The following is a 13,143-nucleotide window of genomic DNA, read 5'->3' as shown; positions in this document are numbered from 1 at the left end:
TCCCCAGTCACAACTCTTCACAGAGATTTGTGTGTGTCCCAGGGCACAGCCAGGAAAATCAGCGTGTTTGAGGCTGGAGGTTTTATGAGGAAGGGGAACATCACTGAAAAAGTCACACAGGTATCCACAGCCTGGTTTTGCATGCTTTTTGCATATTCAAACACCCACTGAAAGCAAGGGGCATGCTGTGAGCAAATGGGATGTCTGAACTAGTGTACTGCCTGCAGTGCTACTTGGTAAAGTGGATTGGACAAGATACAGAGCATGGCCATCCTCTGTGATCATTCAACACAATTTTCAAACTAAATGTCAAAGGCCTAAATTGTTATGCTTTCTGTCCACCTCTTTATTCACTTCAACAGTGCCCTTCAGTAAAGGCTTGCTTTCTCATGGCATATAGAGGTCTGTGATACCTTCAGCACAAGCATGCTCAAAGAGTTTGGAGAAGTACAGGGTGATGAGCTCATCCCTGTCTAAGTCCTGTTCTCAAAGCTCCTCTGAACCACATCTTGGACCCCTGGAGCTGTGCCCATTGTTGTATTAAATAAAGCAAACTGTCTCTTTTCTCAACGACTGTGACCCATTCTAGGCCAATGCAGCCCCACAGCAACTTCTTTGTTGTCAGCTCTACTGTCCGGGGCTGGAATCTGGGATCACTGCCCTAAGAAGCATTGCTTTGTTACCATGTATATTTCTATAGAAAGAAAATTACATGTAACTTGAATGGACTAACTCCAGTGCAATTTGCATTCAAAGCATTTACTGGAGCCTGAAATTGTCACAGGATTTCCAGAAGTCCTTTCTGCCTGCCTATCATCAGCCCTGAAAGGCAAATGGAAAAATTAGAAATTTAAAGTTAATATTGAGCAGACTAACCAGATATAGCGCATCAAATATGATGAGATCAGAGCTAACTCAGGTGGTTAAGTAGCTGGGGAAATCAATTTCCAGGCTGAGGTAGCTGTAAGAATGATTTTTTTTTTCTTTTATTCAAGAAAGTGCCTCTTGGCTCCATACTAATAAATTGACTGCTGGAATTGCTCCATGAGCTCCTAAGACCACATGGTCCATTTCCCATTGATTACTTGAGACCTTCCTGACCCGCTTTTCCTCCTGTAAGCATTAATAACTATGAATTAAATTAGTTACTTGAAAGCTAAAAAATTGACACTACCTCTGAATGCTCCATGGTGCAAGCTTGTATGTGTATTACCAGGAGGTGCAGCCTACCAGCAACAGAACTCTGGCCACTTTCCCTTTCCTGGCAGGATCCTCATAGGGACTTCTATGAGGCAGCTGGGCAGGAGCAAAGGCCAAGCAGTCCCCTGCCCTCTTAGCAGCTTCCAGTTCCTGACAAGACACATGACTAAGTGGATCCCTCTGGTCTCTGCTCCAGAGATCCAGGCAGCTCCTACCAAAGCACTAACTCCCAGGGCGCCAGCAGAGCCCTGCAGTGAGGTGATGAAACACCCTACAGTCAGCAACTATGCAGTATTAGCCAAACAGGATGAAAAACCACCAGATCAAACACTATAATTTTAGGCTGTAAATGTACCACCCCACTGCTTTAAACAAGTGACCTTGATAGCATGATCTAGATGGCTTTTGTTTTTGGGTTTTTTTTAATCAATGAAACAAACCCTACACTATTCTTACAGGGAGATAATAGATTAAAGGGAGAAAAAAAGTGTTACAGGTCCAAATGCTCTTCAAACACAGTTTCAGAAAGCCTTTATACTACCTACATTGGTAGCTCCTTGTGCCACAGGTGGCTGAGGAATCGGCAAGTGTGGGGCACAGCTCTACAGTATGAAACACAGAGGTTCCCCAAAAAGAGTGAGCCAGCCCTGCTACTGCTGGAGCTAAACAGAGGGCCCTAAAAGTGACCAAGTACTCACAACCCACGAGGACACCTCAACTCCTACCCCCTCAGCCACACTTACTCTTTGTAAAGACTAAGTGAATAAACTTAACTGAGTGCTTAAGGCTCTCTGTCTCCATGTCTACAGACTATGTATACAAAGGTGCAGTACAGTCAGTCCTAAAACACAGCTGGCCACTGTTTCCACCTCATATAGTGTTTGAGGATGGGTCTAAAGCACCATAAGTTTGTAAAACTACCAGAAAAAGGTTCTACATTAAGAGCCTAGAAAAGCTCTAAGGCAGGTTTTAAATATTAGGAAGAAAGACGCTGGAGCTACTAAACAGTGCTCTCCCTGCTCCTAGACAGGTCAAGTAGCATCAAGTAGCATCCGTTGCAGGTCTCATTTACATGTCTTCTTTCATCCATTTCAGGTGGAAGTTAAAGGACTACATGACCAAAGAAAAAGTTAAACAGAACAGACTGACAGATAGACAAGACAGACAGAAAAATTGTTATCCCCTCAGAGAAGGGCAAACATCAGCAGTGATGCTCCCACACATGAATGGAGAACCATGAGCAAGGAGGCCTCTCCAGCCCAGGCAAAAGAAAAAAGAAAAACCTCTGCACACACCAAGCCCCAGCTTTGGTGAAAGCAAATGGAAAGCTGGCTGAAGAGCTCTCACAAAGGACACTGAAAAGGCTGCAGAGTGGAGCAGCCTGACCTGAAGGCTGCCACAGTCAGTGGAAAGACTCCCCAGCCCCTGGATCAGAAGCTGAAGGCTGTGTCTACAGCAGAAAAATGCATTTCCCATGAAAGCAGTACTGCTGCAGGCTGGGCAGCTCTGCCTTGGACAGTAAGCACTCAGCAGAAACACTGCTGTGCTGAATCTGTGGAGCAGATTTTATCCCCCACTGGAGGGGGGATAAAAGTTTACCTTGGATATGGTGCAAAGTAATGAACATGCTAAGGAAGGGTAGTTGGTCTGTACTGGGGAACATGGGGGTCTGAACATATGCCTCATATGCTCTCCTCTCTACTGGCCAAAACCAGGTGAAATTACTCAACACTCTGCCTGAGTGGTTCTGTACAAGTGCAAAGGAGCAGAGAGGTCCCCACTAACAACCCTCATGCTGCCAGGTGATACAGGGACCTTTGACCAGTCACTCTTGCCTTCCCCACCCCACAGCCACAGTCCAGCCCCAGGGCTGAAGCTGTTGCACTGATCACACTGTGTTAGCACCACTGCTGACTGTCACAGTGTGCTAATAAGACCCCAAAGTAAAACAGGAATTAAACTAGAAAATTCTTGTGGGTCCCCTGAAATAAACTGATCTGACAGATTACATTATTCCTTAATATCATGTTTTTCTAGAATATTGAAATAAATTATCTCTAAGTTATACTTGGAATATCTTTCACATGCTGTGGGGTGGTTCCTTTTTCTTTTTAGTTTTGACTAAAAGTAAACAAAAGGAAACTTCAGAGTAGCTCAAAGAGCCATTGCAATTTATATTTTCACTTAACAGAACAGGCAAGAACACAGTCCTAACACCATTCCTGTACCAAAAGGGGTCTTAAACTTGCAAATAATCCTCAGTCAGAATTTTATAACTGGAGAGGCTCTCTATAATGAGAGAGAAAACTAAAATTCAAAATTGTAAAGTACCAGGGATGGACAGTAATGGAAACAAAACTCAAATGTAATGGCTCATTTCCATGTCTGCTAAGTGCTTTTCTCATTCAATTGAAATCAATCAAGAGGTACAGATTTTTGAAAAGCCTCCAGGGTACTACCTGAAGTTCTGCTGAAGCCATCAGCCTCTGTATGGGTCACACAGATAATAAGAAGTCATTTGCACATATAAATACCACTCCTGCTCCCTAAACAACTGTAGATCCAGAGCTGGAAAGGAGGTCAAAACTACTGGGTCATGTCACACACAGTTTTAACTTGACACTGACAATGCTCTGATTGTCAAGGCATATAAAACATAAATATTGACTTGACACTGACTCCAGAAAAAGGCCACAGGGTCCTATTACAACCAGGTGCAACACCCAAAATAGAACTGTGTGCTAGCCATCCCTTGGGAGAAACATCTTTCTCTAAATGCAGCTCTTTCGGGTCACATACATCCAGTGTAAGCACCCGCAGGACCAAGCAGATCAGGGGTCAGGAGAAAGGCCAACATAGGAAACTTATGTGGATTTTTAACATGAAGCAGAACAGGTGTCCTACTGGATGCAGATATTGAAACTGAAAGGGAAGCAGGAGGTGGTTGTTCAGTAAAAAGTTGTGCAAGCTCACAACTGGAGGAAAATCAGTAAAGGTAACAGGAAAATGTCAGGGTTAAAGCTGTATCTCTCATAAACTGATCGAGAAAATAAGGAACATTGGCAACTGCTTCCCACACTCATCCTACCAAGCAGCCTGATTGGTTCACTGATCAAGCCAAAGATTGCTTCCCCAATACCCATCACTACAGACAGTCCAGTTTTTGCTAATTGTGAGCTTTCTGTTTCAAATATTGCCATCTTGTGGAAGCTGCCTGGAAAGACTGATGAGGCACCAGCAGCTGCGAGCACCACTCATTCCCAGACCCTGGACACTCCAGCCACACAGTGCTGAGGCTGAGCTATGCTGCACAGACCCTACTGCATCCCTCTTTAAAAACATTTGTAGCTCTCAGCAATAGAGCTCAGAACCTCTGAAGCCTACTTGGGAAGACCAGAACAGGCCCCTAACATTGTGGATACCAAGTTGTGTATGCCTTATCCCCAGTTCTGAGATGCTCAAATCCTGAATCCTGACCTCAGGTGGTTAAACAATACTTGAACCAAAGTATCTCATGCTATGTCTTTCCTGCTAAGGAGGCCACCAGCACTGCTTTATAAGGCAACCAAGATGTAGGAACTCAAGGTCAGAACTAAGTAAGCCCCGAGTTAATCTTTTGGAGGAACAGAAAAGCAGATCCTCAGCTGGTACAAATGGACAGAAACCTGGACTTGAGCTATGTGGATTTGCACCAGCTGAAGATTTTGTCCATATCTGCTCTTCTGCACAGTCTGGAAGTAATTTTATTTTTTTTTTTAATAAAAATTCTAAATTAGAGGAAAATTATCTCATGAACAGCTAAATAAGCATATGACAAAACAATGGCATGGCACGGAAACAACTCTAATTAATGGAACAGTAATCAGCAAAGATGATTACCTGTGGCTTATTGACTCTGCGTGTAAGTCTGGGAGGTGGCTGTGTTGTGACAGTAGAGGAAGAGAGGGTAGAGGAAGTAAGAGAAGCAGATGAAGAGAATACTTTTGAGTCTGCAGTCTTTTGAAGAAAAGAAAATTTGGTCAGCTTGGCACACACTCTCTTATCACAATCACTGCTAGTGATAAGAGCATCTACTATCCAGTAAATTTGAAGCACACACAGCAACAGTTACTCCATGCAAGGGCAAGTGCAGCTTCCAGTTGGTTTGTCTGAGCTGACCACCTCATTCTGTTTTAAACATGCAGGTTATGTCTGTAAAAAATGTTACTAAAACATATCTAGATGGTAAACAGTACAGTCTTTACACAGCTCTCAGTACACTTCTGGTTATGATTCAAGCAGAAATCAAATTATTTGTCATAAGATTTCCCAGTGTGAAACATGTCATCTTGGAAACCCTAGTTTCTCATTATTTAATGTTGTCTAGATGGGGTATGTCATGGAGGCTTTCGCAGTCCATCCAAGACAGTATTTATAATTCTGTGATTTTGAGCTCTCCAAAGTTCCACTCATGGGGGTGCTGTAATGTACTTGGGCTGGCTGTAGCCCACAATGGGCCTCAAGTCAACTGAGAGCTGCAAGGAGAGGATATCTCCTATACCAAGACTGAGGCCAGAAGATAGGTTGTAGAAGCTATGGAGAGTTTCACATGTATCCTCTCATTGTAACATACAGCTATATAACTAAAAACTCTTGGGCAAAAGTATCACTAGGTCTAATTCCCATTTGTGGGAATTGTGGCTACAGCCTTTCATATTATTTTAGAAATGCAAAGGTAATAAATTCCACTCAATGCAGAGATAACAATCAAGACTCCCTTAGTCAGGCACATCCCAGACTAAGGTTCACTAAATCATAGGCTGCAGGACCAAAAGGGGACAGCTTTTGTGATTCTAGGAGCCAGGCTGATGTTTACAAGGCTTTTCAGCCCTTGGATTTAGAAGGAACAAACAAATTCTATAACCAAAGATGATCCACTGCACACTGGAAAATCTCTGAATAGCAAGGAATTGTCTGTATTCTACACAGTGAGGTATGCGGGCATGAGGCCTGTATCACACTTTGATCTGACACATTTGGTAACAGCCACTGTCTGGGACAATCACTTCATTAGATGTGACTGATTGTGTCAGTCCTGTGTTATTATCCGTTCTAAAATAATTTGCACTACACTGCTCTTGAGCCCTCTTGTAAAACTTTTTGATCTGCTATCAAGTGAATGCCACTGGTGACCCCTGGAAGACAGCCTTAGGATCATCAAAATGACATGTGGCAGCCACTGGCTCTGCCTGGCCAACAGAGCAGCACAAACCTCAACACGTCAGTTAAATAAAAATCAGCAGTCCAGAGCAGCACATACACATGCAGGAGAAGTACCTTCTTTTCCCCGCTTTGAAACTTTCCCAGATCACCTTTCCTCACATCTTTTTTCTCTGTTTTACCTCCCTGAACAATAGCCATTAGCTCCTGACACAACTGGTTGTCCTCAGAGGAACCCACAGGTCTCTTTTCTGGGCTCGCACGCATGTCTAGTTGGGATGGTTTCAGGCAGCGCTCAACAGAGATCTTGGGAACAGCATGAGCGCTCTGCTCGGGGTTGCTGCTGCCCTCTCTAGTCTTTTGGAACCAGGCTTGGCTGCCAGTGGTGTCCCGCTGCTCTGCCAGGATGCTTTCGGGGCTCTCCACTGCCCAGCGAGAGGAGCTAGAGTAGGTCACGCTGGGAGGAGGGGAGTCAACAAACTTTTCTTCGCTTTGTGGAGTGGCCTGAGAGAAACTGTGGGCAGAGGACTGAGGTCTAGATGAGTAAGAGGGCAATGGGGATTTAATGGACCTGGGAGTCGAGGAGCCAGAGAGATGAGAATGGTGGAGGCTGACTGTGGGGGAAGGGCTGGCTGCAGCAGAAGGCGAGAGATAGTCAGTGTGAGAGAGGGAAGCTTCAGGCGGAGGAGGCAGTGGAGGAGTTATGGCAGGAGTGGTGCTGGGAGACACTCCCACGGTCAGAGCAATCCACTCAGAGGTGACCGCCTGCACCTCTGGAGATAGGGCGCGGCGCGCGAAAGGCAAAGGCGGAGGAGTTGGTGTATGGAGCAGCTCAGAGCTGGGAGACTTGAAAGAGACAAAAGCAGGAGAGAAAAAGAAAGAAATGAACAAAAAAATAATAAAGGAAATACAAAACTGAGCACAAGTAAAAGGAGAGAGAGCGAGTGTAGAGAGAAGCAGATCTGTGACCACGTGCGTAAGTTTTCTATGGTGCATCCTGTTGGAGGACATGCTGTTCACAGCTACCCCAACCACAGGGTTCAGTCTGTATCTATGCTGCTAATACCCCTCTCCAGACTTTGCAAGGATCCCAGACACAAAACATCTTGTGGAAGACCTCTGACTTCATACCATATGCCCTAAGTTCCTCAGGGAGCAGTTGAAGCCACCATCCATGATGGCAGAAAGCAGCATTTGTCTGGCCTGGCAGCAATAGCTGGGGGCCCATAACTCACACTGCAGACCCAGCCAGAATTCACTGCTGCAGTGAATTTTGACTTCATCCAACTCTAGTATGAGCAATGCCTTCTCCTCAAGAAACTTGTATTGCGGAAGCTGTGCAGGAGAAAGGGATCACAAAAGCCACCTGTGGCTATTTGCTCTTTAGGTGATTAAAATACATCCTATGTTTATAAGGGCAGAACATATACAAGTCTTGCCCTTAGCTCTTATGACTGGTGACATCAGTGAGAACTACATTAGCACTGGTTAGAGTAGTTCTCAGTCCTCTGCCAAGTCAGGCAAAAAAGCAGGGAGAGAATTGATTTACTAGGGGAGGAATCGAAAGAATAGCAAAGGAAACCAAAAAAAGGTGGATATGATCCCTTCCGTCAGAAGCTTGCAGAGAGCTTGTGGCAGATAGGCCACAGCTATGGAGAGGCTGCCAAGCTCAAACAGAAAAGCTCAGCCGAGGTCCACTTTCACAGGCAATTCCAAACAAGCAACAAGTTTTTCCTCTTTATACAGTGGTTAAGACTAAAGCCACTCCTTTTCAGGAAGATCCAGACAGACAACAGGCATGAGTCATGGTATTTTTTTCCCCATCCATCTTGTATTGTATATCCTTTCCTCCCAGTCCCAGTTCTTCACTTATGTTCCTTACAGTCTTAACCTCAGAATGACCTTGCTTTGGTCCCACAGGTGAGAGGGGGATGCACCAGAACCTCATGGCCATGACCCAGGTATGCATATTGATCTTCTTACTTAAGTATTTGCAGGATGGGAGCAAAACAAAGGGATTTAGAGACTCAGTGCCTCCCTGATAAATTTTCCACAGTAAATATTCTGGGATCCCCATACCTGCTGCCATTTTGATTTCTGCTTTGAATTACAGTATGATTTATAGTGAATCTAATATTCATGGCAAATACCAGACTGACCTGCTCTCAAAACCTGAGTTCATTTAGCACCCATTTCAAACAATACAGGCTCCTCTCCTGACCCTGTCTCTCAAAATCTTGGTCACAAGCTGGAACAGATAGGGGCAAGTATACAGCTTAATTCAAGCTGTCTGGGATCAACATAATGACCATAGCAGTCTGTGACACCCTTTTAATAGTCATAATATGAAATTCACTTATCACAGTGAAGGTCTGTAAAGTGTAAACGCACACTGAGGAGAGGCTGGATCACCAATTCATCTCTGGCAGTGAAATTTAATCCCATGGTTGTGAACTGCAGCACTTTCAACCTGGACTGGATTGAAGCTACAGATCAGAGGTAAAAAGCTGGGTCTCCAAGTCCCCAAATGATCCACTCATTAACCCTTCTGGTAATGAAACATGACCTTTTCCTGCAGTTGCAGCATACTGCAGGGACCACATGGCTTTTATGGCACAAAATACTAGTCTTAGCTACAGCTTTTTTTCAGCTATTCCTTCTTGCACAGCAATGGCAAAATCCCTCTGTTCTGCAAGGTGCTGAAACTGGCTGCACTTAGTCCAAATACCTGTGGTGAAGCTGTGATGCTGCGGCTGGGGGAGAGGGACATTGGTGGGTCAGGATAGTCAACAGCATTCTTGACCACTGGCCTTTTGAGCACTTCCACATAAGTGACAGGGAAGATGCCTTGGCGACTGGTGCCAGAGATTCTTCCTTCATACCAGTTCTCATCCACTCGTCGAATCAATGTGATCCTTTCACCCTATGAGAAGGAATAGCAATGTAGTTCTGATTTTAACAAATTTCATCATTCCAAAGCAGATGACATTTTTAATCTTGCTGCAGCTGACCTAATAATAGTCAGCTTGCCCTATATCCAGTTATGTGATCCTAACCCTAAACTCTGGGTGGGAATGATATTTTTCAGCTGAGAGAAGGAAAAAATGCACATCTTCTCGTGTTGACTTGGGCTGTCTGCAGACTAAGTTATGCTCACATTTTCAAGACCCTACTTGCTAAAGCCAGTTAAAAAATGGAAACCAGCAGTTTTAGGCTGACCACAAGCCTCTCAGAGGTATGAGGTGTACAGAAAGTATGCACAGGTCTGCAGTTTAACCCAGGTCTCTCTATGCTCTCTCCTGTTTTGCTGACAAATGAAGTGACTTCCAGATTCTTAATATAAACTGCAAGTCCCAGCTTCATGTATAATTAAAAGAGCAGACAGACAAGAACTAATCTGAGCATCAAAACAGAAGGCTGGTTGAGATGTAGAAATACTGCTACTTAATCTAAATATGGCTGACTTTGTTCTGAACAGCCATTACACAATCCCTTCCCATCCCTTCACTCTGCAGTCAGGTCTAGCCAGTCACTTCAATACCACAGAACTTCGCTTGCTCAATGATTTGGTTTGTAGTATGAAGGAAGGTGAATCCAGTTTCCTTCTTTTCTAAATCACCATTATCGTGGACTGTGTGCATCTCCACTGAATACTATCAGACTGGAGAGGCACGTCACCAAGTATCTAACTTGCCTTGCAGAGCCAGGCTCTCAGCACTTGTGCTCAAAGTATCTTCTCAGTTAGCCCCAAGGAAGCAATTGGCTCATCTTGATTCAGTCTACTTACAACAATAACTACAATGCACTGAATAATGACTGTAGAGTAAAAACATGGATGATGAGAAGGAATCCTTCCTGAATACAGAGTTCATCTTATTGGAACTTTCATTTGGACATTGCAAGTTACTAGTATTAAAAACATCATCATGTCTGAATTCAATTCATCAGTACAACAAAAGTCCTACCTTTCTGAAGGACATTTCCACTTGGGTATCCCCATTGAAGTTGAATTTAGCAATAGCATCTCCGTATTCCAATACTTGCAATGGTAATGGCTTTTTGGGCTGAGCTTTCTCAGCTGGTGGAAGGAGCTACAATGAACAAACAGAATCAGGTAAGTCTCATACAAAAAGCCCATAAACTGGTCAGTGGCAGAAAGGGAGTGGACAATGAGAACACCTGCAAGGAAAGCAGCTACCTCTATGTATGATCGTGGGAAGATGCCAACTCTGCCATGGTGTTCACCTTCGAACCAGTTCTGGTCAATTTGCTTGTAAATGTAAACAATATCTCCTTTTTGCAGAGGAAGTTCCCTGTTAACGACACAAACACTCCATCAGAACTTCACTGAAGGAGAGCAGACGTGTTCCTTTTCTGTCCAGCAATCCCTAGGTAACAAGGTCTGCATCAGTCTGTTGATACACAGCGTGCTCCACACCAAGTGAAAGCTAAATGTTGAGAATTACTCTGTTTGCATTGTGATGTGCAGGGACTCTCTTGCTCTTTGAGTATCCTGTCAAAAAAAGCTGGCCTATGAGGGCCCTATTAACCACACACTCTACAGCAGCAATGAGGTCAAGCTTAAACCAAAGATGACACTGGTTGCTTTCCATGTTGGATACGATGAACAGCCCTCAATTACTGTTTTGAAACAGTCATGTCACAAGTGCCTTCCACAGTGACACATGATTTTAATGTGAACTAGTTTGTTGATTAGATTAACCTCACATGCCAATGCTGATCCTGCAATGATTACATTTCTGGCCAGCTTGTGGTTGCACAACCACTGACCTCAACTGGGTTAACAATTGGAATTTTAATCTACAGTCTTCAGTGCTAAATTTAGGAATGTCTGCAGCTTGAAGAACGTCTACTATGGGCAGCCTGTACTACACTCATAAACCTACTACTTGGATCCCCAGAAGAAAACAAACAACACAGCCTTTCCTAGGACGTTTTTCACAAGCTCTCCTTTACTTTTGTTTGGCACCCTGGTATGTTCTGCTCAAGGGACACAACAGTTACACCTTACATCTGCCTCAGTTTTATTAGAAGTGCTGGGCAGATGCTATGTAAATCATTACAAATCATCACCTATAGAACATATAACAAAAATATTCCCAGGACATTAGCACCTGAGAAGAAAAACAACAGGTCCTTCACTGAATTCTGTTCTTCTTTCTTCCCTCCTAGTAATATTAAAATGAGAGTTTCTCCAGCCCTATGCAGAGGGAAGGGCCTTCCAGGCTTTCTCTTCAAAGCAGTGTTTCCCAAAAAGAACAAGTAGTGCTGTGTAATTCACCCAAAGGACCATAACAGGGCTTGGAGGTACAACAATGACACCACAAATGCCAGGAGAGCAGTGACCACTCTGCAGACTTACAGGTCCTGAATTAGGGAAATCCTGAGTCAAGGGACCACCTACACACTTAAAGCTAGGCATCTCTTTTAGTCCCTTCTGCCTTTGGGCTATGCTTGGCACAGTGAAGTGAATGCTGCTCTCCTGTGGCTCCACCCACCCTCAGGGGAGCACTCGCTGGTTCCAGTAAAGAATGTGGGTTTGCCCTAAAAAACATGTGGGACAGAAATGCACTGAGAAATAAGACATTTTCCTTAAGGTCCTTCAGAAGATACGATCTGCAACATTCATATTACTTTTCCCTGCCTTACTACGGACACCTTTGCTTTATGCTGCTGGGAAGACACTTCAAAAACATGAATCCAGTTGCATGACACTTCATAAATGCTGCATCCTAGAGGAAAAAGCAGAGGAATAACACTCAAGGCAGTCATAGCAAGCTGTACTCACTTTAGCGTTTGTGCTTTAAAGTCAAACTTGGCTCTAGCAGGTCTCATCTAGAGATCAAAAAAAAAATCAACACATTAAAATAATAACTAGGTTTTCAATCCTCTTCTGAGGAAAAGCACCCAAACTCTTCTATAGCTAACATTAGCATGGGGAAAAACTTGGATGCAGGTATTCTGCTACAAGCTTGCGTGCAACTGGTATTATGGTCCAAGTATGCTGGATGGGCATCTCCCACCAGGACACAAAGTGCCAACTTCTGGTATAGCAGTAATTAAGAGCTCTACAGGAAATGGATTTAGCAGCAGTAACTTTTAAATGTGACTAATCCTGAAAAATGAAAGCTGCTCCAGTAACTAAATTTACTGGGGCTCCAGGACCAAATTTCTCTTGACATTTAAATGGAAAAAAAAATTTACTAGCTGGGAAAAAACAGTAGGATATTATTTGATGTGGCTCTTATTGATTATTACCTGACCCTGTTGAATACTGCAATATGACCCATGTACTCCATGTCAATTGGTAGGAAAGAGACAAAGGTGAGGAGAAAATATAAATAAATTAAGCATATGTCTAAAAAAAGTCTTCAGTGGCTACAAAGACAAAAATGATGTTGACAGCAGGCGCAGGTTTTAAGGCTTGATTTACTTGGTTAATCTTCTAATGGCCACAAAATATTCAGACAATTTTAAAGTCATTTTGATAACAGAGCATAAAATAAGTAGTAGTCGCATTCATGAGGCTCCAGAGCATCTGAAATCAGATAAAGGGCAGACAGGTGTACTCCAGCCATATGGTGACCACCCCACCCACCACCGCAATGCGGCACCTCTGGGGAAACAGAGCTGATGCCAGGAGTCCAGCAGCAGTCCCTGTGAGGCAGAAAAGGCATTTGGCCATGACACCTGGACTAGCATCCAGTCTCTGGGAGAAGTGCC

General features: G+C 43.8%; 1 protein-coding gene across 2 annotated transcripts in view; it reads right to left on the bottom strand.

Moving 5' to 3' along the window:
* SORBS1 (sorbin and SH3 domain containing 1) overlaps positions 1 to 13,143 on the bottom strand; it is a 76,863-nt gene that overhangs the window by 5,840 nt on the left and 57,880 nt on the right. For both annotated transcript variants that reach the window (XM_029958485.1, XM_029958486.1), the window contains 6 exons: positions 12,209 to 12,255; positions 10,598 to 10,712; positions 10,365 to 10,490; positions 9,128 to 9,322; positions 6,517 to 7,245; positions 5,080 to 5,196 (listed from right to left, as the gene is read on the bottom strand). In XM_029958485.1, the coding sequence (XP_029814345.1) occupies positions 5,080 to 5,196; positions 6,517 to 7,245; positions 9,128 to 9,322; positions 10,365 to 10,490; positions 10,598 to 10,712; positions 12,209 to 12,255 (1,329 nt within the window). The remainder of the gene's footprint in view (positions 1 to 5,079; positions 5,197 to 6,516; positions 7,246 to 9,127; positions 9,323 to 10,364; positions 10,491 to 10,597; positions 10,713 to 12,208; positions 12,256 to 13,143) is intronic.

The sequence above is a fragment of the Manacus vitellinus genome, unplaced genomic scaffold, assembly GCF_001715985.3.
Source record: "Manacus vitellinus isolate BGI_N305 unplaced genomic scaffold, ASM171598v3 scaffold_15_pilon, whole genome shotgun sequence".
NCBI lineage: Eukaryota > Metazoa > Chordata > Aves > Passeriformes > Pipridae > Manacus > Manacus vitellinus.
This window is presented reverse-complemented; position numbering and strand designations above follow the sequence as displayed.